Source organism: Macrotis lagotis, chromosome 2 (assembly GCF_037893015.1).
Source record: "Macrotis lagotis isolate mMagLag1 chromosome 2, bilby.v1.9.chrom.fasta, whole genome shotgun sequence".
Classification (NCBI taxonomy): domain Eukaryota; kingdom Metazoa; phylum Chordata; class Mammalia; order Peramelemorphia; family Peramelidae; genus Macrotis; species Macrotis lagotis.
In genome coordinates this window covers 254,793,273-254,820,046 of record NC_133659.1, presented here as the reverse complement: position 1 = coordinate 254,820,046, position 26,774 = coordinate 254,793,273, and the positions used below count along the sequence as shown (strand labels likewise).

The window sequence follows — 26,774 nt, the reverse complement described above, 5'->3', positions numbered from 1 at the left end:
CTTTCTAAGCATCTTTAAAAATCCCATCCCTCAGGGCAGATAGGTGGCATAGTGGATAGAGCACCAGCCCTGGAGTCAGGAGTACCTGAGTTCAAATCCAGCCTCAGAAACTTAGTAATTACCTAGCTGTGTGGCCTTGGACAAGCCATTTAACCCTATTGCCTTGCAAAAAAAACTAAAAAAAAAAAAAGAAAATTCCATCCCTCTTGATTTCTAATAGAACAAAAGTGTTCCATCACATATATATATACCACAGCTTGTTTAGCCATTACCCAATTGATGGACATCCCCTTGATTTCTAATTCTTTGCCACTAACAAACAGAGCTGCTATGAATATTTTTGTATATGTGAACTTTTTTACATGATCTCTTCAGAATATAGACCCAGGATTGGTATTGCTGGATAAAATGATATGCTTATTTTATTTCCCTTTGGGTATAACTCCAAATTGCTCTCCAGAAAGATTAGATCAATTCACATTTCAACTAGCAATGTATTAGTGTCCCAGATTTCCCACATCCCTTCCAACATTGAACACTGTCCTTTCTGGTCATATTGGTCAATCTGATAGGTATGAGGTGGTACCTCAGAGTTGTTTAATTTGCATTTCTCTAATCAGTAATGATTTAGAGCAATTTTTCATATGACTGCAGTTAGCTTTTATTTTCTTGTCTAAAAAATGCCTTTGCATATCCTTTGACCATTTGTCAATTGGTTTTTGTTTTTGTTTTTGTTTTTTGGGGGGGAGGGGTTGCAAGGCAATGGGATTAAGTGACTTGCCCAAAGTCACACAGCTAGGTAATTAGTAAGTATCTGAGGTCAGATTTGAATGCAGGGCCTGGATTCCAGGGCTGGTGCTCTATCCACTGGGCTACCTAGCTGCCCCGAATGACTAGTTTGTTTGTTTTATTTTAATAAATTTGACTCAGTTCTCTCTATATTTTTGAGAGGAGTCCTTTGTCAGAAATACTACTCTTAAAAATTTTCCCAATTTACTACATTTCTTTTGATCTTGGTTTAGAGGGGTTTGTTTATGCAAAAGTTTTTTTAATTTAATGTAATCAAAATTATCCAGTTTGCTTTTATAATGTTCTCAATCTCATCCTTGGTCATAAACTGCTCCCCTTTCCATAGAACTGAGAGGTAAACTATTTCTTGTTCTCCTAATTTGCTTATAAAATTGTCTTTTATGTCTAAATCCTGCACCCATTTTGATTTTGGATGTGAGCTGTTAGTCTAATCCTAGTCTAATCTTCCAGTTTTTATTGAAGAATGAATTATTATCCCAGAAGCTGTACTCTTTGAGTTTATCAAACAGCAGACTACTATAATCATTTCCTGCTGTCTCTTTTGCACTTAATCTATCCCACTGATCCACCACTCTATCTCTTAGCCAATACCAAACAGTTGTGATGACATACTTTATAATATAATTTTAGATCTGGCAAAGCTAAACTGCCTTCTTTTGCATTTTTTTCATTAAATCCCTAGGTATTCTTGACTTTTTGTTTCTCCATATGAATGCAGTTACAATTTTTTCTTCACTAAAGTAATGTTTTGGAAGCTTGATTGGTATGGAACTAATGAAAAGTTCCATTTAGGTTGAATTGTCCTTTTTATTATATTGCCTTGGCCTATTCATGAGCAGTTGGTATTTGGCCATTTATTTAGTTCTAATTTTATGTGTATGAGAAGTGTTTTATAGTTGTTTCCATAGTTTGCCTTGGCAGGTAGACTCCCAAGTATTTTATGTTGTCTGAAGATATTTTAAATGGGATTTCTCTTTCTAACTCTTGCTGTTGTATCTTGTTAGCAATATATAGAAATGCTGAGGATTAGTGTGGGTTTCTTTTATATCCTCCAACTTTGCTAAAATTGTTAATTCTTTCCAGTAATTTTTTGGATGATTTTGGGAGGTTCTCTAGGTATACCATCATGTTATCTGCAAAGAATATGAGTTTTGTTTCTTTCTTCCCAATTCTAATTCCTTCAATTTCTTTTTCTTTTCTTATTGATGAAACTAACATTTCCAATACAAAATTGAATAGTAGGTGTGATAATAGGCATCCTTGTTTCACCCCTGATCTAATTGGGAACGCTTCTAGCTTATCTCCATTGCATGTAATACTTATTGATGGTTTCAGATACTGCTTATCATTTTAAGGAATAATCCATTTATTCCTATGCTCTCTAGTGTTTTTAGTAGAAATGGGTGCTGTATTTTGTCAAATATTTTTTCAGCATCTATTGAGATAATCATATGATTTGTTAGGTTTGTTATTGATAGAGTCAATTATGCTGACAGTTTTTCTAATATTAAACCAACCCTGCATTCATGGAATATATCCTCCTTGGTCATAGTGTATTATCTTAGTGATAGCTTTCTATAATCACTTGCTAATATTTTAATTAAGATTTTTACATTCATATTCATTAGGGAAATTGGTCTATAATTTTCTTTATCTTCTTTGACTCTTCCTGGTTTAGGTATTAGCACCATATTGGTGTCATAGACAGAATTAGACAGGGTTCCAGCTTCACCTATTTTTCCAAAAAGTTTGTATAGAATTGGAACCAATTGTTCCTTGAATGTTTGATAGAATTCACTTGTGAATCCATCTTGTCCTAGAGATTTTTTTCCTAGGAAGTTAATTGATGATTTGTTGAATTTCTTTTTCTGAGATAGAGTTATTTGGCATTTCATTTCCTCTTCATTTAACCTGAACAATTTATATATTTTAAATATTCATCCATTTCACTTAGAATATCAAGTTTATTGGCAGACAGTTGGGCAAAATAGTTCCAAATTAATATTTTAATTTCCTTCTCATTAGTAGTGAGTTCCCCTTTTTCATTTTTGACACTAGTAATTTGGTTTTCTTTTTCTAATCAAATAAACTAATTCTCTATTTTATTAGTTTTTTTCATAAAACCAAGCCTTGGTTTTATTTATTAGTTCAATAGTTTTCTTGATTTTGATTTTATTAACTTCTTTAATTTTTAGAATTTCTAATTTGCTATTTAATTGGGGTTTTTTTAATTTGTTCTTTCTTTAACTTTTTTAGTCGCATGCTTAGTTCATTGATTTCCTCTTTCTCTGTTTTATTCATGTAAATATTTAGAGATATAATATATTCCCTAATAACTGCTTTGACTGTATCTCATAAGTTTTGGTATGTTGTTTCATTGTTGTCATTGTCTTGGATGAAATCATTAATTCTTTCTATGATTTGTTGTTTGATCCACTCATTCTTTAAATTGAGGTTATTTAGTTTCCAATTAGTTTCAAGTCTATCTCTCCATGGTCCATTATTGCATTTGATTTTTATTGTATAATGGTCTGAAAAGGAAGTATTCAATATTTCTACCTTTCTACATTTGATAATGAGGTTTTTATGCCCTAGTACATGGTCAGTTTTTGTGTAGGTGCCATATACTGCAGAAAAAAGGTATATTCCTTTCTATCCCCATCCAATTTTTCTCCAAAGGTCTATCATATCCGAATTTTCTAACATTCTATTTACCTCCTTAATTTCTTTCTTGTTTATTTTATTCTTAGATTTATCTAATCCTGAGAGAGGGAGATTGCAGTTTCCCACCAGTAAAGTTTTCCTGTCTATGTCTTCCTGCAACTCATTCAGCTTCTCCTTTAAAATTTGGATACTATATTGCTTGGTGCACACATATTTAGATTTGAAATTGCTTCATTGTCTATAGTACCTTTTAGGAGAACATAGTTTCTTTCCTGATCTTTTTTTAATGAAATCTCTTTTTTTTTGCAGTTTCTTTGTTTGAGATAAGAATTGCTACTCCTGTCTTTTTCCCTTCAGTTGAATCATAATATATTCTGCTCCAGTCTTTTACCTTTACTCTGTATGTATCTTTCTGCTTCAAATAAGTTTCTTGTAAACAGCATATTGTAGGATTCTGATTTTAAATCCACTCTGCTATTTGCTTACATTTTATGGGATAGTTCATTCCATTCACATTCAAAGTTATAATTACTAACTCTTTATTGCCCTTTCCCCTTTTTTGACTTTATCCCTCTGTATCCATATTATAAACCTCAATCCCACCAGGAATTTACAATACAATTTACCAGTGGATCTTAGGAAAGAAAATTGGATAGGAAAGTTACACAAAACACTCAATTCAAACTTGCAGAATTTCAAATGCAATTTATTTCAGACAACACAAGAAAATGGAGAGTATGAGACCTCCTCCAGGAAGATCAACCAGTTTATTCCTTATACAGAAAAAAAAGAGAACCCAGCACAGAATTTGTTGCTCTAGTGGATATGAACTGGGTATGCAAACCTCCTGAAACATACTCTGGAGATGCATTCCCAACAAGCTCTAAATTGAATAGCTCTCCTGCTTGGATTGGTAAAAACTCTTGAAATGTAGAATGCACAGTGATGATGGGGAGATTTTTCAGGCTATAGCCTCATGATTAACCAAGGGAAGTTTAATTCTAACTCAGAATTGGTTTCACCATTTGAGACTTAGGAAGAGTCTCCAGATGATGAAGACCAGGATAAAAAAAATACCTTATAGAGAGAAAAGTAAAGAATATGATTTTCAAAGGTCAGGATCATCAGTTACCTTCCATAGGCACAACTAGAGATAAGGTTCAGGGAAAGCATGGTATTGATATGCACACGGATTGGACATCTCAAAAAAACCTCTAAGAATCAAATTAGGAAAAGAAGATGAACTGCTGGAGTCCATCAATTTTTATTTTCCTCAAGAAAAGTTGGAGTTCTTTGACTTCAAAAATTGATTGACAATGAAAACAGACATCAGGATATTTGGTCAATCTAAAGAGGGATGACTGGCAGGGTAAGGGCCTCAAATATTAATTGGTGACTGTAGAATAACTGGTAGAGAAAAATTTTGTGCTAGAGCTCCCACTGGAACTCTTGACACCTCCAGAGCCACCCCCAGAGCTGCTGCTGCCTCCTCCTCCTCCAGAGCTGGAGCCTTTGCCTCCTCCAGAACCATAGCTGCCTCCTCCAGAACCATAGCTGCCTCCTCCAGAACTGGACCCTCTTCCTCCTCCTCGAGAACTGGAGCCCCGGCCTCCTGAAGAACTATAGCTGCCTCCTCCAGAACCGTAGCTGCCACCTCCACCTCCAGAACTGTAGCTGCCACCACCTCCGTATCTTCCTCCTCCACCACCAGAAACAGAGACATGACTGGTGCTCACAGCTGTGGAAGAAATTTCTATTGTTGTATTTGGTGTCACCCATCACTGTGCAAAGTACACCCCATACTAAGAAGTCTTTCCAGGGCCCAAAGTATGAGTTGGGTTTTTTTTTTGATACTTACACACACTCACGTTTGGAACACACTCTCCAGATATCCTAAAAGGAAGATTAAAAGACAGTTCCTTTGACTCAGATCAACCAACTCATTCTTGACACTACTGATCTTTCCCATAACCATTCCTCAACACACAACCTAAATCTGTCCCTTCTGCCCTTCAAATAATGGATCAATTTACAGAAATCATTATCACAGTTCAAATTTCTGGTAGGCCTTGGTACCAAAAACTTCTTCCAACAAGCATGAGTGATAGTCCAGTAATGCTTTAAAATTAGTAGATTTAGGCCATACTACAGGGAGGATGGGACTGGAGTCAAAGAACCTCTGACTAGATGATCTCAGATGATTCACTTCACTATTATGAGTCTTGATTTCCTTATCTGTTAAATGGGGGGGGGGGGATTCAATGGCCTCTATAGTCTCTTTCATCTCAAAATTGAGGCTTCTTATGAACTGAGCATATACTTGACCTGCAGCTGACTGCTATGGGAACTTGGAAGACACTTGAAAGACTACTATGGAAGACACTTAATACCTTTGGTCCCCAGGGACCTCATCTACAAAACAAGAAGGTTAGACTCCTTGAGGTTCCTTTCACCTCTAGATTCTGGGTTTCTCTAGCCCTGGAGTTCTTCTATACAGTGCTAAACTCAAGGAGTGCTAATTCCTCTTCATTCAGTCTCAGGGAGCTCCTCCCAGCAGGAAATGCCCCAGCCATCCCCTGAGTGTGATTCACCAGTTTTCAGTGCACACTCACCTGCTCTCTTCTCCCTCCAGCAACTTCCTATAGGTAGCTATCTCAGCATCCAAGGTCAGTTTGGTATTACACAGCTCCTGGTAGTCTCGCAGCAGCCGAGTCATGTCCTCCTTGGCCTTCTGCACTGCATCCTCCAGTTCAGCTAGTTTGTTTTGGGCATCTTTCAGGGCATTCTCCCCACGCTGCTCTGCATCACCAATGGCTTGTTGGAGCCGAGCAATCTACAGGAACAGACAGCAAACTATGCATATAGATTAGGCATTCTACTTCCCACTCACCACAACTATCAGTCACTACCATGCTCAAAACCTTCTAGAATCTAGAATCTAAATTTGTATTTGCACCCACACTGACTCAATCAGGAGCATTGTTCACTCTCATCATAGAACAGCAATAATAGTAACAATAACCACTATTTATGCAACACTTCTTAGTTGATTCTTGTAACAACCTTGCAAGATGGCTGCCAATATTATATTATAGCTGCTAATACTGGACAAATGGAGAAATAGAGATTGAGAAAGATAAAGATGATTTGCCCAATGATTACAGCTAGTAAGCATTCAAGGCAGGTTTCAAACTCAAGCCCAGTCGCTTTCTCCATTGCCTAGAATGTTTCCAAAAAAAAAAAAAACCAAAACCTGTGATTAAGGTCATTCCAACCTTCAGCCTCCAGATAGGACTTAGTATCTTCAAGTATGTAACAGAAACTTAGACACATCTAATATACCTCAGAACATCTGTTATATTATATTCTCTCCCTACATCCCCTACTGCTGTCACTTCCAGCCTCACAAGAGTGAATTCATTTGTCAACTGTTCTTCTTGGTTAGAAGTTCTTTGGCCTTTAATTCCTCATCACAGGATGATTACAAGATTCTCTCAAAGAAACCCTTGTCACTACTGGAACTGTGGTCCAGGTAGATATTCCTGCAAGACCAGAATCTCAAACTTTCAAGTCATCTACTCCAACCCCTGGTAGCTCAAGGGAGGAGGGGGAAAGAAATTAGTACCTGCTTCTTCACCGAATCAATTTCACCATTGAGTCTCTGAATCATTCGGTTCATCTCAGAAATCTCTGTTTTTGTGTTTCTCAGTTGGTCTCCATGTTGTCCAGCAGTGATCTGGAGCTCTTCATACTAAAGACAAGGGAAGAAAGAGAAGACACATGAGTACAAAGTCAGGGAAACTAGAGATCTGTAAGAGAGACTCTCTATCCACTCACTTTGTGCTGATACATAGTCTCAGCCTCAGCCTTGCTTCTCTGGGCAATCTCATCATACTGAGCCTTGACATCTTCAATAATGCTACTCAAGTCCAGGTTCCTGTTGTTGTCCATGGAGAGGATGACATTGGTGTTGCTTATTTGAGTCTGCATCTGTGATAGTTCCTACAAGATACAATATGACTGTGACTTGTGTGCTTTCCAGAGACATAATATGAATAGACACCAGCATACATGTGATTTTCCCAGAGTTTGTGTCACATAGAGTGAAAAGGTAGGTTCATGTGGATGTTCATGAGCCAACTTACTGTGTCAAAGAGGAACTTGGTGAAATTGATGTCATCCGTCATAAGATCCACCTTGCTCTGAAGATCAGTCTTAGTCATATAAGCACTGTCCACATCCTGTATAGTTAAAGTAAGGAGTCAAAGAATAATTATCCATTTAGAGGAAGACAACCACCCCACCCCAACCTCCCATGGTTGCAAGGCATGGCCTCTGGATTAAAAGGAGTTTTCCAAGATGATGTTATTGAAGAAGGGAAGAACTTGACTCCTGAGCTGTCCTTATCTTTTCTTCAGTAAAAAATCCTATCCACCCTTTGGTGTCCTGGGAATTTCCCTCACTTGCAAAGGGAATGTCTTCTGCCTTAGTTTACCACACTGCAGGCACACTTATTATGGAGACCAGAGAGAATTAGGTAAGAATGATACACTGATCTATATATTTTGATTCTTCTTCTTCCTTCTTTTGGGGCTAGTACCAGTATGTATTTTCCTGGATGAAAATATGAGCTTCATTCTATTGACTTGACTCACTTTCTTGATGGTCACAAATTCATTCTCTATATCTGTACGTTTGTTGATTTCATCTTCATATCTGTCAGGGGGGAAAAAGACAGATTGATTGGGGAGGTTTTGGGGAAGGAGAAGTCCTAGAGTTGAACTCTTGAAATTGAAGATAACTATAGACTATTATTAGCTCTGCAGTTCTGTGTAAAATCAAACCGACAGGGAAATGTCATTTATCAATCTCTTTACTTTTAGACAACACATTTATTCAACTTTGTTTAAGGGATACTGCTATGAGAATAAGACTTTCTAAAAAAGATAGTTGGATTTGCCTCTGAAAATGAAGGAAAGAAAGAAAGAAGGAAGGAAGGAAGGAAGGAAGGAAGGAAGGAAGGAAGGAAGGAAGGAAGGAAGGAAGGAAGGACTGATGGACAAAAAGAAAAAAACAAAAAGAAGGAGGCAGGGAAATAGGGAAGAAGATAAAAATGGATTCTATGAGCATCTCTTATTTTCCAGAAGGGGCAGTTAGTAGCATGGTGGATAGATACCAGGTTCCAAGTCGAAAAGACCTGATTCAGCCCCAGATACTTACTAGCTGTGTAATCATGGGACAATCATTTAGCCTTGTTTGCCTTAGTTTCCTCACCTAAACTGAGGTGGAGAGGGACATAGCAAATTGTTCCAGTATCTTTGCCATATCAGTTCCAAATGGGTTCATAAAGAATCAAACATGACTGAAACAACTGAACAACATCATCAACATGTTCAGGGAGTATGCTAAGTGCTTTTAAAACTAGTATGTCATTTGATTCTCAAAATAAACCTGGGAGGTACTTACTATTACTACTCTCATTTTATAGGTGAGAAACTGAAATTATATTGAGAAGATTACCTACAGTCAAATAGATAATATGTAAAAAATGCTGGATTTAAATTCAGGTCTTCCTGACTCTCAAACCACTGTACTGTCTACTATACCATCTGCCTGCTTCTGAGGAGGGCAGCAATGCCATCCAATTAAGCATCTCTGATACCTGATAAACTCTAGAGTCCCCTCTGATTATTCTCTGGGAAATCGTTCTAGTGATTTGATTGGGACAGGGGCACACAAGAAGAACAGCTGAGTCCATACTTTCCCTTGAAGTCTTCCACCATGTCTTGCATATTTTTCAATTCTGATTCCATCCGCGAGCGGTCATTCCTCAGTTGATCTAACTTCTGCCTAAGTCCAGACACATAGGTTTCAAAGAGGGGCTCCAAGTTGTGGGTCCGAGTTGAAGTATCCACCTGCTGCAGCAGCTCCCATTTGGTCTGTAACACCTGGTTCTGCTGCTCCAGGAACTGCACCTGAAAATGCCAAGTCCCCCAAAGTCTTTATCCAATGGTTGGGACTAAGGAAGTACTGGTGCCAAAGTCAAATCCCAGAGGAAAACTCAGAAACAAGACAAAGAATCATTTTTCTTACTTAATTCTCAAACCATGGCAAGAAAGAAAGAATAAAATGAATCAACTGGCATAATAGCCCATCAGACTTACAGCTGACCTTTTCTTTTAGTATCTCCCCCAGACGATTGGGAGCTCCTTGAGGAATAGGGCTGTCTTCCTTTTGTATTTGTATCATAAAAATATTTTTATCCCTTCCTTTCTTCTCTCCTTCATTCATTCAAAGCCATAATCCCCAAATCCATATTTCCATTCAGAGAAGCTACACATTCCCTAATACTGGTGATTCCAATTAATTTAAATTAGAAATTTATAGGAAAGTTTTAGACCCTGCTCCCCTCCCAAAAGAAGCCCCAAACAATAAAGAAACTGCAAAATCATTTTGATTCAACAGTTCCCATTTCTATAACATTTTCTATAACAATTTCCATAATTAGAGTTAAATAAAGTGCTAACATTTTTTTTCAGTCATCAAATGGACCTGTTCTATGACTATGGGCAAATCAATAACTTCTCTGAGCCTCAACTTCCTCTTCTATACAGTGGTAGTAGCAATATCTGCAATTTCCACCTCCTAGAGGTGTTGGTGGCTGAAATGAGATAATGTATGTTAACACTAGGCAAAAAATTGAAAGTGGTGTGTTTTTATCAGTTGATATTCACTAGTATGGTGGTTTTGCCTGAATGACTTTCTTTTTTTTTTTTTTTTGGTTTTTGTAAGACAGTGGGATTAAGTGACTTGCCCAAGGTCACACAGCTAGTGTGACTGGAGTCAGTGTCTGGAGTCAAATTTGAACTCAGGTCCTCCTGACTCCAGGGCCAGTACTCTATCCACTGTGCCACCTAGCTGCTCCCGAATGACTTTCAAGACAAGTTTGCTTTTCCTGAGAACATTCCCAAGGCTTAGTAGATCCTTAGTGTCCCTTGGCGATGGAATGGTCCTAGAGCTTCAAAAAGCCCAAGAAATCCAGCTAGGATACCTGGAATCAACAATTGATAATTGGTAATTAACTGTATTGATGATAAAGTTAAGCGTCCAGGAAGATGTCATAATAATTTGGATGGTTGATAAACTGAAAGAAGTCTCTAATCCCAATGGAGCCACTCAGCTGCCCAGAGGGCAGGTTTCCCTGATGAGTTTAGCATACAAATTTTGACAGGTCACTAAGAATACTATTTCCATATACAGGGCTATTTAAAAGAAATAACTTCAATCTCCAGGTTTAATAAAAATGAGCATAATAGCAATAATCGTGATAATAATGATAATAAAACAAAATGTAAGACATTGAGGTTTGCAAAGCATGCTACAAATATCATCTCATTTGAACTATGTAAAAACCTTGGAAGATAGGCAGTAGTTTTACCCCCATTTTATAGAAGAGGAAACTTAGACAGACAGGTTAAGTGATTTGCCCAAGACCACACAGCTAGTAAGTGTCTGGGGTAGGATTTCAACTCAGGTCTGAATACAAAATGTAGGATCCAAGCTGACTTCCAGACAATTCTACTGGAGTTATCAAAGTTATCCTTTGCATCTTTCAGATAATTTAACCTATCCCCTTGCCATCATTTTAAGACCTCCATAAGTCTCTACTTCAGCCTCTTATTCAATATAATAATAGTTATAATAATCTCTCTCAGAGGGTTTTCAAGGTATTTTCTTTATAATAGAGTTCTTCCTATAAAAATGATAGTGCAAAGTGTTCATATTTCTATTTTATAGATAAAGAACCCAAGGTTCAGACATATTAGGGAAGTTGGCCAGGATTATTCATCTGGTAAATGCCAGAGACCCAAAACCAGTTCTCACAGATTCAGATCTATTCTTCTTTTTCCCTAGAAACACATAGTCCTCTCTAGGAAAGTCACAAATGACTTGAGAATTCAATAGAACAATATTTGAAGTTCAGCACCAAAATGATTGGTCTTACATTAATAGCAATGCCTCTCCATCCTCTATTATTTTTATAGACCAAAGTCTAAGGATGCTCTCATCTGCCTCCTCAGTTCATGAAGACACTAGCATCACTCACAAGCATCCATTCTCCAATGAAGATAGATTGATTCAAAGTTATCTTTTCAACCCCAGTCCCCAACCTCACTACTTTTCTTCATCTATTTTAAATAAGCCAAAATGTACCCACTACCAACACCAGCAAACCACAAGCACTCACTTTGTCAATGAAGGTGGCAAATTTATTGTTGAGTTGCTTGATCTGTTCCCTCTCTTGAGTCTTCACTTTCTGAATCTCAGGGTCAATCTCCACATTGAGTGGCTGTAGGAGACCTTGGTTAATGGTCACCTCCTGGATGCCTCCAGGGGGACAGACTGGCCCAAAGCTTCCTCCACCAAAACCACCTCCACCAAAATTTCCAAAACCCCCACCAAAGCCACCACCACCAAAGCCACCACCACCATAGCCACCACCACCAAATCCACGACCACCATAGCTACCCCCACCAAAGCCACCACCACCAAAACCACTTCTTCCAAAACCTCCTCCTCCACCAGCAACACTCTGACAGATGCTCTTAGAGCCTCCCAAGTTAACCAGACTTTGGCTGCCAAAACCACCACCACCAGCTCTGTAGCTTCCTCCTGAACATCTTCCCCCACCTCCTCCACTTCTGCGAATGGTGGAGCTACTGGTTATTCTGCGAGAGCAGGAGACCCCAGCAGAGCCTGAACTGAAACCACCACCACCACCACCACCACAGCGATAGCCAGATCTGGAACTAAATTGTCGGCTCATGTTGATCCAAGAAGGGGATAGACAGCAAAAGAATAGAGAAAGAAGGAAGGAGGAAGGAGCTAAGCACTCCTTTACTTGGAGCAGAGTGGTTTCCTCCTTATATATAGATTGGGGAAACTGGGTTGGTCCCAAGGAGTCTGTGCAGATTTAGAGCAATCTGAAGGGTTTGGTTTGCCTTGCAGCCATACAAGATCTTTACGAGCCTCAACGATACAATAAACACTACACACCTAACTCCCAGGATGGGCCCTGGAAATTGCTACTCCTGCAAAATCTATTCAGTTGCTAATTAGTTTATCAAAGAGATCTCTCCTCATCAAAAGCACTTGCTCTTTGGGAAGCAGGACCCTAAAACTGTTTCCTGGTACCTCTGTTTGGTCTTTCATCAATGTGTCTTGTTGAAAGTTATGCAAACTCTACTTCAGCTCTTTGCTTTTCACTTCACAGGATAGCTGTCCTCCAATTCCATCCACTAGCCCCTCTATTGCAAAATATCCTCATTCTTTTCATCCTTTCAAAGCTGCCTTCCTCTCTAAGACTCTACCTCAATAGTTCCATTTTTTCATTGCCACAGTTTTCAAATCCCAGCCCCTCTAGAAAGATCTTCCTAATCAAAACAGAAAATAGTTCCCACTTAGGTGGTGTTTTCTGACAGCAACTCTGTGAGATAGTACTCCTATTTCACAGTCAAGAACACTTTCAGGAAGGAAACTCAAAGAGGGCTAATCCAGAATCTCCTAGTCACAAAGACCTGCTTAGAAAGATCAATAATAGGAGTCAATCTTAGCTTCCCTGATTCCAGGTACAACTCTCTTCTCTACCATCCCAGACTGATCAAAGTATGTATGAAACAACTAGGTGACATAATGGATAGAATGTTGGACTTGGAATCCAGAAGACCTGAGTTCCAATCCAGACTCACCTAATTATTGGCTGTAGGATAAGTCACCCATTCTTTTTTAATCAGCTGAGATAAGAGTGCTGTGTAAACCCCAAAGCTTAAAATAAAGGTTAATTACTATGTGACAGCTGCCATTAATTCTCCCCTACCTTGGGCATAGACCTTCCCCCATATCCAAAAGACTTGAATTTGACATTCTTCTCCTGCCCAAGTTCAAATACCACTTACTAGATATAGATCCTGGATCAGTTTCCTTCTCCATATAATGGGGACAGAAATTCTTTTACTCTCTGCTCCCATAAGGCTGATGAAAGAATCAAATGAAATTGGACACCTATTGAACTCTATGATCTTTAAAGGGCTATAAGGTCAGCAATTCTTAGCTATGAAGAGTACTAGCACAGACCACCTCACCCCACTTCAAGAAGATGTTACCTTCTGGTATTGAGTATCTATCATGAAGAGGAGGGCAACTTGATGGATGCCTGTCTCAATGAAGTCAGAAGTCATAGGAATCATGAATATAAGGACCAGTGTATATGTCCTGAGCCTGAGCAGAGTCTGAAAGTGCAAAGGGGTTGGGAGATAAGGGGATGGGAGAAACTAATCATTTCTTTCCTAGGTTCAAGCAAGATCTGCTTCTGATGCATACAGGTTTATCTTCATTTACCTCTCAAGGTTCCAAGTAACATCCTGAGAAGAGAAGATTCAAAGAATGTGACAACCTGCCTTGACAGAAGAATATTCTGTACCTAGGAATTTCCTCTGCCAGTGAAATTGTAGGCCTAGGCTATATCCCTTTTCTCTCTAACAACAATATCATTTTCTGATAGGATTCCATTGAACTTAATCAGGAAGGAGTCCTGAGTTTCCTACTAGAAAGCATTTTCCCATAGAAGAAATGGAAGGATAATGACAATTAGAAAAGTACTCAAGTCCTGAACTTCCCCTTATAGGAAGGAGAGCAGCCTAAGTGTTGCAATTTTGTCAATAGGAAGCACCAGACCACATCCCTTTTTGAGAGCTCCTTGTCCCCAAAGTAGAACAGCATGATGGCAAATGAGACAGCTATCCAGGATAGTGACCCAAGCAGCACAGAGTACGTGTTAAAAGAAAAAAATCTAAACTGCATTTTAAGCCAAACTGATTAATGAGAAGAGAATTTGACAGCAAGGTTTGGAAGAAGAAGGAGGGAATCCAAGCTTGACAAAATGATTTTGACCAAAATTTTGAAAGGCAGAGCTCACATTTCATTTGAGCTGTTAGGAAAACAAGTGGTCTTAACTAGAGTGGCTCATTCAAATTAATCTATCTGGGGAGAAGATAGTCATTAAATATAATCCCAAAGCTTAATGAAGTCCAATTTGATTCTCTATTGCCCTCCCTGCACTCACTAGTAAACAGAGAACCAGTCCCTAAAGCAAGGAACACCTGGGTCCAAGTCTTGAATCTAACACTGACATATCATTTTAGTCAAGTCATTTCTCTTAACACTCTGGGCATTTCACTAAGAGATGTCAAAGATGATGTCGTCTGCATTGTTAAAAGTTACCTCATGCTCCAAATTCCCTATTTCCCATATCCAGTCCCTCTCCCAAGATTTTGTCCAGTATTTGTTTATTGTGTTACTTATCTGAGTACATGTTATCTTCCCCATTCCCCACATCCAATCATACCATAGAATGCCTGTCTAAGGGCAGGATCTTTTTTGCTTTTATGTCCCCAGTGCTTGGCATCTAGTAGGCAATTATTAAGTACTTGTTAAATGATGTATGAGGGAAGAGTTGGAATCAAAACAACCTTTGATAAAGATAGCCTTTCTGTTTATTTGTGTACTTGAGTGTCAAGTTCAAATCTTCTAGATGTGGGGAAAAGTATCTTTTTGAACACCATTCTCCTCTATAAAGCCCTCTAAGACATTCTTTATCATCCAGGAACTTAAGACCAAAGGTATGCTGACATAGATAAACGGAGATCCCAGAAGAAAACCCGTGTTTTGGTTTGAATGACAGCTGTAGAGCCTGGTAAGTGACTTTTGCCATGGTTTGTTTACACACTTATCAAACATGAATGCATCTAACTAGGAAAATCACAGTTGCTTTCTGGAGAGAGCAACACCAGATTGGTGTTAATAGGCAATAGAGGTACTGAGATTTGGAAAGATCAGAACCTGGTGCATGTTCCTGTTATCTGACTTCTTGGAAAGCTGGAGTTCTCACCAGGTTGGTATGCAACCACAATAGGATACAGTGAGCAAGGCTAAATTCAGATGACTTCAAAGAGCCCTGTGAAAGTTATCTACTATGTGTTTTAAAACTATCCTTGGTTATCAGGGAAATTAATTCTCTGGAATAAAAAAAGATATGCAAGCTAAGAGGGGCCACCCTAAGTAGTAAAAAATAAGTCCCATTTCTTTTTCACTTTTACGAAGTGGTAAGCAAGCCAAGCACTATTGTTTCTGTAAACTATTATTTATAGAAAAGTAAGCTGAACCTCAGAAAGCAAAGGAGACTCTCTTACATTTCATATGGTCCTTGAAGTTCAAAGTCTCAACTCTCAGTCTTCTATTCAGATTAGAATTCTTCCCACTACACCCAGACATAAAGATATCACTCTTCTCCTTCATCTCTAGCCATCAAACTCTAACCTTCCCCTCCTTCTAAAAGCTACTCAAAATTCCCCTTCTCCAGAAAGGTCTCCCCCCCACTAGGCTGAGCTGATATTTAGGACTCTATCCAACTAATCTGGGTTCTGCCCTTGTTTTTGTGTGTCTGTATCATGGCTACAGGATGGTTTCTGAACCATCTTGGTTATTATGAGTAATTCAAGAGTTTGCCCCCATCTTGTAACACTGGAGACCTGGGAGGATACCCTGGATGTGGCAACCTTTCTTGCATCACTTTTTCTGTCACAGGACCAAATGTCTTTCAACTCAGCATACTCCCTAATGATACATATCACTGGAAATAATCAGGTTCCTTCTAGCACTCTTGAAGGATTATATGTATTTCACCTTCATGAATGAGTTCTATGGGAAAAAAGACTGGGTTCCCACCAATTCTGGTCCTTTGTGTATCTGAGATCTCCCTTGTCCATGGGCAATTGGTGAGAAGACAGACAAATCTTAAGACCCACCATATCAATTTTTAAGTATGTTGTGACCATGAATTCTCACTTTGTACAAGGCTGATTCCAAGCACGAAGGTAGCCAGAAAGAAGAAATAAAAAGAATAGAACATGCAGGTATGGAAGAGGGGACAAACAAAAAGGTGGAAGTATTCTGTTTATCCAACCAACTGCATATGGATACATTGAATCATTCCATTTTAGAGCTGGGGGGGGGGACCTGAGAGATTATGGAGAGGGTATAAAGTGCAATGGAAAGAACCTGAAATCAAAAATCAGAAAACCATGGCACAAGAGGAAAAGCATCTTATCTTTAGTCTAGTCACCTAAGTACCTTGTATTTCGATTGCTTCATCTGCAAAATGGGCTGGAAGATAGACTAGTTAGCTTCTGAGTGCATTATCTATCATCCTCTGAAACCAAATTCATTATCTAGATTCTGACACTAACTGGGTGTCTAACTTTAATAGCCTCAGTTTTGTCATCTATCAAACAGGGATGAATATATTTTAATAATGAAAGCAGGAGAGTAGACTAGTTGGATTCTGAATTTGTAATCCTGAAATCTCCCTTGCACTCATTTTCTTGGAGGCCCATAATGGGGCAATACTTTATATCTGTAGGATTCAATATAAATGTAACTTAGAGTCCAATTCTCTCATTTTATAGATGAGGAAACCAAAATAAAGCAACTTGCCTAAGGTCATAGAGTTGGTGGCAGAGTGAAGGATCAAAACATTAATTTCTGATGGATTGCATTTCATATGACATAGCATGACCATAGCTTTTAGGAGGAATGCTACCCAATCAACAAAGTTTATTAAGCATCTATCATGTGCCCATTTTGACATAGAAGAAATGTGCTAGGAGAATGGGCCAAAATTCTAAATAGGTGTGGATTCCCCTTTGTGGATTCCCCATATTCATTCACTTATGACCATAGCTCCATGGGCTATGCATGAGTCAAACAGAGACCAAATAATAGAACAAAATGTTTTCCCACACCTGCTCTCTCAATTTACAGAAGAAAAAATGTGGAACATAAATTTCCAGAGAACAGGTTCTTTGTACATTAACTTGCACAAAATAGATGCTTGATAGATGCTTTTTGTCTTAAATTTCCTTTTTATTCCCAACCAGAATTCCATATTTTCAATACTTCTTGCATCCATTCCCTAATTTCAAACTCATGAAACCACCACTATAGCTGGACTCCTGTGATAACCTCCTAATTAATCTCTCTTTCCTAGTCTCCCCCCCCCCCCCAATTCAACCTCCAGTTGCCAAAATAAGCTTCCTAATGCATTGGGATGGACATCTCATTACACTTTTCAAAAGTCTTCAATATCACATCTAGATCAAATGCCAACTTCCCTGTTTGGCATTGAAAGTCTTTCACAGTCTGGCTCCAGCTTATATTTACAGACTCCTTTCATGTTACCCTCCTTCCCACACTCTGTGCCCTAGCTTACTCTCTGCACTTCTGGCAACCCATCATCACCCACAGGTTTGCCTTTTCACAAGTTGTCTCCTATATGTGGAATGTTCATCTCTACTGCTTAGAATTCTTGGCTTCCTTCAATGTTCAGTTCAAATGCTACTCTCTACTGGGGTATTTTCTGACCTCTCCTCTCTTTCCCAAACTATCTTAGCTTTATTTATCTATTCACCCATGATATTTCCCTCTATCATTTGCCCCAAGGGCAATACTGATTTTATTTTTTCTTCTATCTTTGTAATTCCAGCACCTAAGAACAGAACAGTGCCTCAGAAGCCATCTAGTCCTATTCCACTCCACCTCCATTTTACAGATGAAGAAACTGATATCTAAGGAAATTTTTTAAATTACTCAAAGTCATATAACTAATCTTCAGATCCAGGTCCAGTACTCCAGAATCAATGCTTTTTTTCCCCCATGCACAATAACTTTTTGGTCATTCCCATTAACAGTAGCAGTCATTTGAAAAATGTTGATTGAATTGAATTAGATGGAAATGATTTGAATTAAATTGAAAAGCTTCAGTACTTCAGAACTTCAAATCTTCAGTGACTTCATTGATGCCATCAGTGTCAAAGCTCACTCTTTCCACCAATGCAAACCTTTCACTTGAGATAAACATGAGAAGTGTGAACCTATAAAGTCCATTCTATCTCTGAGGTTCCTTGAGCCTAGGAGTCCATGATAAGTCTAGTGCATAAAAAATCCTCTTGATATTGAACTGTCATCTCTCTCCCCCTAGAATCTCTGTGGTCCTGGATACTACTTCTGGATCTGAAAGTAACAATAGAGTCAATTATTTCATGAGATAGAAATATCCTTCCCTTTGATGGCCAGTCTTCTGGAATGAGCCTCTCATTCATAAATATATATATATATATATATATATGGTTCTGAAATGAGCATCTCTCCCACACAGTAAAGCCTATCAGAACTTATGCTTCACTGACATAGAACTCAGGGTCATTCAAGACCCCAGGGTCAGCCTTATCATAATAAGACATTAGAAAAGGGCAATGAAGAAAGCAATGATAAGAGTTGGTATTTACATGGTCTTTTGGGGTTTATAAAGTGCTTTATGCACATTATCTCAACCAATTCTAACAACAACTCTGTTAGATAGGTACCACAGGTGGAATTATCTATATATTCTAATTTTGTAAAAACAGAAAAAAGGTCAAATGAGTGTGTCCAGCAGAGGAAGAGAAAATAATATTCTAGGGTCTTATTATTTACTAAATTAGAGATCTTGGGCAAGCCATTAACTTTACTGGTCCTTAAATTTCTCATCTATAAAATGAGGGGTTTGGACTAAATGATCTCCAAGATATTTTCTAGCTCTGAACTAATGTTCTTATGCTTTCTTGTGAACTCAATGATTAGTTTTTTTTCTGTTTAATATTTTATTTTTCCCCTATTACATCTAAAAACAATTTTCAACATATATTTTTTTTAAAAAATTGAGTTCCAGATTCTCTCTCTCCCTCTCTCCCCTCTCTTCTTCTTGGGAAGGCAAGCAATTTGATCTAAATTATATATTGCACTCAATGATTTTTAGGTCCTATGGGATAATTGTTCTACTATTTAGCCTGAACAAGGCTGAGAGGATTATCTCCTTCATGGCCTACTGCTGCTCAAGATGAAGCTCAGAATCATGTCCATAAATCTTATTCCACAATCTTCTCTTTTAGAATGCCTTCCTAACATAAACCTTTTTAATGCTTTTCTTCTTTTAGTACTGCCCTATACAGATTCCCCAAATCTCACTTCCACTTCCAGATCTCAGCAATGTCCTAACTAAAACTAGGTAGCCATCTCTTCAGCCTGATTAGACTTTCAAGGCTCCCCAAACAATATCACCCTCCATTCACCTCACCCATTTATTCCTCATTTTCCCTGAACAAAAACCCTTCATGCAGACTTGCCAGCCTCATCTACTGCTCATGTCTCCTCTCTTTATCTTCATCCATAATTTTCTCCCTCCTCTCCTTGGTTTTGAATAGATTCTCTTGACCAATCTATATCCATTATTTCTTACTTTTTCCTTGACTTATGACTGCCCAATTACTAGCTTAATTCTGCATTTTATTTTGTAGTCCTTCTTTAAACAGATAGGGCTAGATGTATTTGTACTTGGGATATATGGAGCTATTTTCCTGTGTGTGTTCAATTTATGCTCCCTGACTAAATCATAAGTAACTTAAATATAAGGTTCAGATTTTCTACTTCAAACATCCCTAACAAACTCTCATCTGGTTTGTGCTCAAGCACCTTCTCGTGTGGCAATCTACTCCACTGTAACGCTCAATTACAGGACCAACAGATGGAAGTACTAGGGAGAGAGATGACATCTTAGTGTAAGGAAGATCTTTATACACATTAGACTGATTGCAGATTTATAGACTCAAAGAAGCCAGAATTAGAAGGGGCTTTAGATGTCATGTTGTCAAACTCCATCCATTTACAGATGTAGAAACAAAGACCCAAAGAGATGCAATCTCACATGTGAGTTAATGGTAGAGCTGAAATTATCACTTAGGTCTCTTGATTATGTTCTTTCACTAATTGTGTCCAACTCTTTGAGCTGGCAAGTCTATGACACTGTGAGCAATTCTGATGAGTACTAACTTCCTGTAATTTTCATTGATTGAGCCTTGTTCACATCTCTGAAATAAAGGATGTCTAAATAAAAACATAAATTATGTTCATTTTGTCACTGTAATCACCACTATTGCCGCTACCACCACCAAGAGTGTCTAATACAGTGCTTGCAATGAGTTCTCAATCAGTACTGACTGACAAACTGACAGAACCTTGAGAGTGGACAAACTTCTACCTCCAGTCTCCAGGGCTTGTCATTCAGTACAGGGGCATTGTTGAATGGGATGCAACAAATGGAGACTTTGGGAATGGGCATAAGTGGGTGTGGTGATGGTTTGAGAGATATTTTGAAGGAAGAGGTTGAGGAAAAAGATGGGGTGAGAAACATGCACTGGCAGGCTACCTCAACCCAATGGGGCCCAGCCTCAGGGTTGGGAGAAGGTAACAAACAAGGATCAGGGAGAAATGACATTTGGGTGGAGTAGAGGGGAGTCAAAAACAATGACAGGGAGGGCCAGCCTGGGGAACGATGTTGAAAGATGACAACTAGAGGAGGAGGAGCTAAGATTTCTGTAAGAGAAAGGGATATCAGAACAGAGACAGAGAACTGGGGGGAACATTCACCAGGAATGCAGAGAGAAAAGAAGATCCAAGAGACTAATGAAGATGAAATAGGAGAGAGACAGAGTCAAACAAAGAGATTCACAGAGACAGACAGAATCAAGAAAACAAAGAGATTCACAGACAGAGACAAACAGAATCAAGAAAGAAATGCAGAAATGGGGAACCTCTCTCGCCTTAAGAAAGTTCTTCACTGATTTAGGGATTGAAAGATAGCTTACATTGAGACAACCATTCACCAAGATAAGATACCTCAACTTTGGTGGAGAGAGATGTGCTTTGTGAATCAGCAGAAGGAATGGTGAAAGACGGAAGAGAAATCTTGTAAGTCTTGTGGAGTTTCAGCTTCATGATTACAAGGTTTAGATCAAATCAAGGTTAGAATTACCAAATTTAGAATAATCATCACCTTAGGATTAGAGTCCGAGTTATCAGTGTTAGGGTTATTTTGGTTATTAGTTAAGGGTATTATGGGTTGGGGTTAGGATGCAATTCAATTCAGTCAGCACTTAGGGAATATCCATTACATAAAGGCACTACACTAGATACTGAAGATGTAAAGATAAAAAATTAAAAACAACCCCTACCTTCAAGAAACTTATATTTTATGGAAGAATACCTACATGTAAACAGATACAAGTAGATGATGAAACACTAACAAATAGGGAGGTCAAAAAAGACTTCAAATAGAAAATGACACTGAATTTTGAAGGAAGTTAAAGATTCTAAGAGGCAGAGGTGAGCAGAACAATCCAATTTAGGCACAAAGGTGAGTGCTAAGATGCCAACTGTGGGAAACAAAAAGTAGGACAATTTATTTAGAACATTGGATTATGGGTTTAGAGGAGGATTTTAGAATTCACTGAATCCCCTATTTTACAAAGCAGGAAACTGAGGTTAAAATAGTGGTCAAGTGATTTACCCAAGGTTATCAAAGTGTCTAAAGTGATATTTGAACTCAGGTCTTCCTGACTCCAAGATCACTGATCTGTCCATTGCACCATCTAAATGTCTACAGATTTTTAGGTTTACTATCTGAATCTGATTTGTTTCCTCTTGGGATTTAGCTTAGAGTTTTTTGGTTAAAGTTAAAGTTAAAATCAGTTGTCAATTATTATTCTTATGCATCTAGTACTTGATGCTTTCATGAGAGATAGGAAAGGATAAAGAAACTTCTAAAGAATAGGCTCCCCAATTGAAGAGAACTGTGAGCTATAATATTGGGAGGACCCAAGAAAATTCATACATACGATGGAAGTTCTGGAAAGGAGAATTGATGAAAAAAATAAAATGAGTTGGGTTGGTTTGACCTTAGAATTTGAAAGTAAAGAAATAACTTTTCTATTCACAGGATTCCACTTATTGGACCATCATGAAGCAAATGCAAATTAGAGCCAGAGGTAGACAGGATCCACTTGAGCCAAACTCTTCTCTCCATAAGTAAGGCTATTGTAGACTATTAGGACCAAAGAATGAAGGACTATGGAATGAATTCCCTGGAAGCCTTGGAGCCCTGGGCAGTAACTAACTCAAGATATTTTAAGGGAAAGGGTGCATGGAATCTGTGTCATGGATTCAATGACTCTTTTTTAGAAGTTCCTTCCTAGGATTAAAATCAAGTCAGCTAGGTGGCATGGTGGATAGAACACCAGTCCTGGAGTAAGAAGTACCTGATTTCAAATCTGATCCCAGACACATAATACTTCCCTAGCCCTGTGACCTGAGGCAAGTCACTTAGCCCCCATTGCCTTGCAAAAAACAAAAAGCAAGCAAGCAAAAAAAAAAAAAGAATGATATAAATAAAGTAATAATAAAAAAGAAAGAAAAAACAGGTCAAGAAAGACTTAATTATTTTGATGATTCAGAGTCCAGATACCTGGGGCCATGGCCATTGACATGAACTTGTATCTGATTATTTGCTCCTCAAATTAAGAAGTTGATAATAGTGGAGAGCAGCCAGCCTGACCATAATCATGGGAGCTGCTTTGCCTTAGCACCTATCTTGGTGACTTTAAGACCAGATCCAGGACCAAATGGTTACATGTGCTTATAGTGAAATAAATTTTTAGATACTCTTCCTTCTATTTAGAAATGTTCCAGACAAGGAAGTAAACATATTGGATGAGGTTGGATGAAATTGGATGTATACCAAATTGACAAGGACTCCTCCCTCTAAGAAATCACCTCTGAAGATAGAAACTTTCTCAGTTGGGAAGCTAATAGAATTCAAAGCAGATTCCCAGAGTGCCCCTCCCCAAGAACAGCCTGACAGGGAGGTGCAGTTGGCAAGCTGTGCCCTGGGACTCACACTGCCCTGGGCACTGTCTACCTCCCATATGAATTATGAGACTTGGCCTCCTGGTGCTCTCTCTTGCAGCACTATATTGGTTTATAAGGGATGGAAGATTTCAATGGGGATTTCTCCAAGGTCCAACAGGAGTATTTCTTCATTTCCCTTGGAATATCTTCCTTCTCTCAAAGCATTCCAAGGTCACCACTGAAGTCAGGAGGGATATTGATTATCTCATAACGGGTGATGGCAATGCCTTCTGAATAATCTGTCTTTTTACCCAGCAATCCTATAGCCAGCATCAAAAAATCACCTTCTTCAAACTTTTCTCGGGCAGTATAATGTCTCTTTTTTGTCCAGCTTTCTATGCATAATTTCTATTCTGAAACTCCTTCCACTGATTATGGGATCATTGAATGTAACCCTGGAGGAAACCTTAAATGTGATCTGGATTGCCCCTCATTTTACAGAAGGGACTGAGACCCAAAGAGGTTAAGACCAAAACCAATATGCAATGAGTTTACAGTCAAGATTTTAACCCAGTAGTAATGAAACTTTACACATGATTTGGAATTGTAAAACATTGCTCAAATCCTGTTTTTAGCTTAGACAAATCATATAACTTATCTGTGCTTCAGTCTCCTCATCTGTAAAAATTAATGGGATGAACTGTATAATTTCTAAATTCCTTTTCAGCTCTAAATTTTTTAATCCCTTCATCATTTAACTCTAGTGTTTTTTCAACTTATGCTGTACTGTTTCCATCTCTCCTAATTCTTTCATCTTCACTTCACCCAACTCAGTTCTTAATATTCCTTCCACTGGACTTTCTACTCCATAGTAGAATCAGATATGGAACATTCTTTGTGATTTTAGCCAAGATTTTCCCAAATCTGTTTCATTTCCATCTGTCCCTCAAACTCTAAACACTGAAACAGGAACTGTAGCATACCTGAAGACATTTGCTGTGGGGAAAACTGCAGGAATTCTCCCCCTCTTCTCCACCATATTTAGAATGCTATTGGACAGAGAGGGAGGCACCTCAAAAGTTGACTAAAAAAGTGAGGGCATAAAAGGGTCTGCTGCTGACTCTCTGCCCTCATACCACTATTTATTCTCCCTTTCTCCCTCTCCTATCCTTCTCTCTATCCAGGCACTCCCTTTTCTTGTTTGCTCAGTTTCTCCTCCTCCTGCCCAGTCTATGATTTGAGATTGCCAATGGTTTGGACATTGATTGGTTGTCTCTTCCTCCAACCCCTCCTGGCCCCACCCTAGCCAGATTTTGCTAACATACCCTGGAGTATGAAGTTGGAGCCAAGAAGTGCAGAGTGGAGTACATTATGTAGAGATTGAAAATATTTTTCATTATTATATAATGAAAAATGTTCTGAAATTAGGTATTTTTAAAAAAAGAGTCCTAGTTCCAGTTCCACCAACTGATCTCCCCCAGTCTGTTTCCTTGATGTAAAATGAATATGATACAATGTGGTAGAGTGAGGAAAGTAATAATAATAATAATAATAATGATTCAAAATAATTTGAAGTCAGAGTGCCCAAGTTCAAATCCTATTTAAAATAATTATGACATATAGCAGTTAATCATTTAATTTTCTCTGTGCCTCAATTTTCCATCTGTAAAATGAGCCAGTTGGATTAAATATGGTCTCTAGGGTCAGCTAGGTGGTGCACTGGATAGAGTACCAGCCCTGGAGTCAGGAGTACCTGGGTTCAAATCCGGTCTCAGACATTTAATAACTACCTAGCTGTGTGGCCTTAGGCAAGCCACTTAACCCCATTGCCTAGCAAAAACCTAAAAAAAAAAATATGGTCTCTAAGATCCCTTTGAGCTCTGTTTATAATTCCATAATCTATTACACTCGCTTCACAGGGTTCTAAGTAGGATTTTCTTGTTACCAAACAGATTGATACACAGAACAGTTTATTGGAAAAGCACCCAAAATGTCAATGCTTCAAAGACCAAGCCTCAAACAACAAAATGGAGCCAGTGGCAGTACACTACTGTTGTGCCTATCAGTAGCAATGAAGGGAGTTCAAAGCCGGGAGTGGGGTTCAGGAAGAAAGAAGAGGTATTATATCACAATAAGAAAGAAAGTGAAGGTAAATCCATGTCTTGGTAACTAAACTATATTCCGTATTTCAAAGTCTGTACCCCCAATCCCCAGAATCCCTTACACTCCCCCCCCCCCAGGGAATACAAATATCCCTTATTTAGATAAGCATGCCCTTTGAAATACAGAAAATGCTAATCTGAGGGAAACTATTTTAATTACTAATTTGGAGATATTTGGTTGTAATGCAGTTCTTATCTAGATCTTCATTCCATTTCTTGATTGAATTTAGTACAAAAGAAATTTCCAGCCTTAACTCTGGTTTGCTACATGACTTAGTAAATCCTCTGGGTCCTACTTTCTCCCAAAAGAACATAATATTCCTCTCTGCTCTAACCCAAACTCACTCATACTCCTATTCATTCCCTTCACTCCTGCCCATCAGTTCTATTTTCAGATCCTCCCACAGGCCTGCTGCTGAGTCAGATGATTCTAGACAGTTTCTCAGGGAGGCTGGGTAGTTGAAAGTATGATGAGGTGTGTCTGGGAATAAAATATCTTATCAATATCAATTTTGTTTCTGTTTGGGGTGGCTTCAGTATTCTATCTGTATTTTTTTCTCTGGGGAAAAAACGTAGATTATGTCTTTCATGTGACTGCAAAGAAATACAGTGTGGGCCAAAATAGTAGCTATGGAATAGAGAATAAAAGGGCTTTCCCTACTACCAGCCTCTCCCTTCCTGATAAATTACTTCTTTAGGAACATGAGTTTAAAAGTCCCTTAATCCTGGAGCCAGTTTGAGCCAGCTCTAGATGATTTTCAGTGAAAGGATTGTATCTCCAAATAGCAAATGCTAAAATTCAGGGCTTGATTTATTTTTTTGTCAATTGTCTAGACTTAAGTGATGGAGATTAAATGATGCAGATTAAACTTAAAAATGTTTCTTTCATATTTTTTTTCTGGAAAACTGATTGTTATCTATTTATCAGACTCCATTGTCTCCACCCACCAACCTCCTCACTCTTCACTCACTGACTCTTCAACTCAGATACTACCCTTTTTCCCACAAAAAATTAAAAATAAACAGCTCCCCATCCCTCACCTATATTTCACCCTCAAATACTACCTAGCCTTTCTATTATTCATTCTCCCACCTATTATACCTTTCCCACTTTTCTCTAACGTTTCTGTCCTTGCTATTTTTCCATTCTCTACTTTAGATCCCTCCTTCAGCTAGTCTTCCCTAACATGCTCCCCCATCCTGAACTAAAATCTAAGAGTTCTATCCAGAGCAGTGACTTTACATGTGTGGGGCATTCCCTTAAAACATGCTCCATCTCTGATATCAGGCTAGGAGTTACCCAAA

The 26,774-nt window shown here is 38.5% G+C and overlaps 1 protein-coding gene and 1 long non-coding RNA gene across 2 annotated transcripts; one reads left to right on the top strand and one right to left on the bottom strand.

The window, feature by feature from the left end:
- Positions 1-4,164: 4,164 nt before the first annotated feature.
- On the bottom strand, positions 4,165-12,390 carry LOC141514776 (keratin, type II cytoskeletal 1-like). Its single transcript, XM_074225859.1, has 9 exons — positions 11,723-12,390; positions 9,235-9,449; positions 8,130-8,190; positions 7,620-7,715; positions 7,312-7,476; positions 7,100-7,225; positions 6,087-6,307; positions 5,333-5,367; positions 4,165-5,212 (listed from the first exon to the last, which is right to left on the bottom strand). Exons 1-9 carry the CDS (start codon positions 12,299-12,301, stop codon positions 4,860-4,862), a joined length of 1,851 nt encoding a protein of 616 aa, XP_074081960.1. The 5' UTR covers positions 12,302-12,390; the 3' UTR covers positions 4,165-4,859.
- An 8,656-nt stretch (positions 12,391-21,046) lies between these two features.
- On the top strand, positions 21,047-26,580 carry LOC141514775 (uncharacterized). The gene is made up of 2 exons (XR_012476115.1): positions 21,047-21,372; positions 22,400-26,580. It is a non-coding gene; the product is annotated as an uncharacterized LOC141514775 (long non-coding RNA).
- The last annotated feature ends 194 nt before the right edge of the window (positions 26,581-26,774 follow it).

Bases quoted from the DNA above. Each gene is read 5' to 3' on its own strand.
- LOC141514776 (XM_074225859.1), bottom strand. From the start codon at position 12,301: ATGAGCCGACAATTTAGTTCCAGATCTGGCTATCGCTGTGGTGGTGGT. The intron at 7,477-7,619 runs GTAAGTTGGCTC...TGTATCTTGTAG, and splicing joins CCAAGTTCCTCTTTGACACA to GAACTATCACAGATGCAGAC. The intron at 5,368-6,086 runs GTGAGTGTGCAC...TCTTCCTTTTAG, and splicing joins CTGGAGGGAGAAGAGAGCAG to GATATCTGGAGAGTGTGTTC.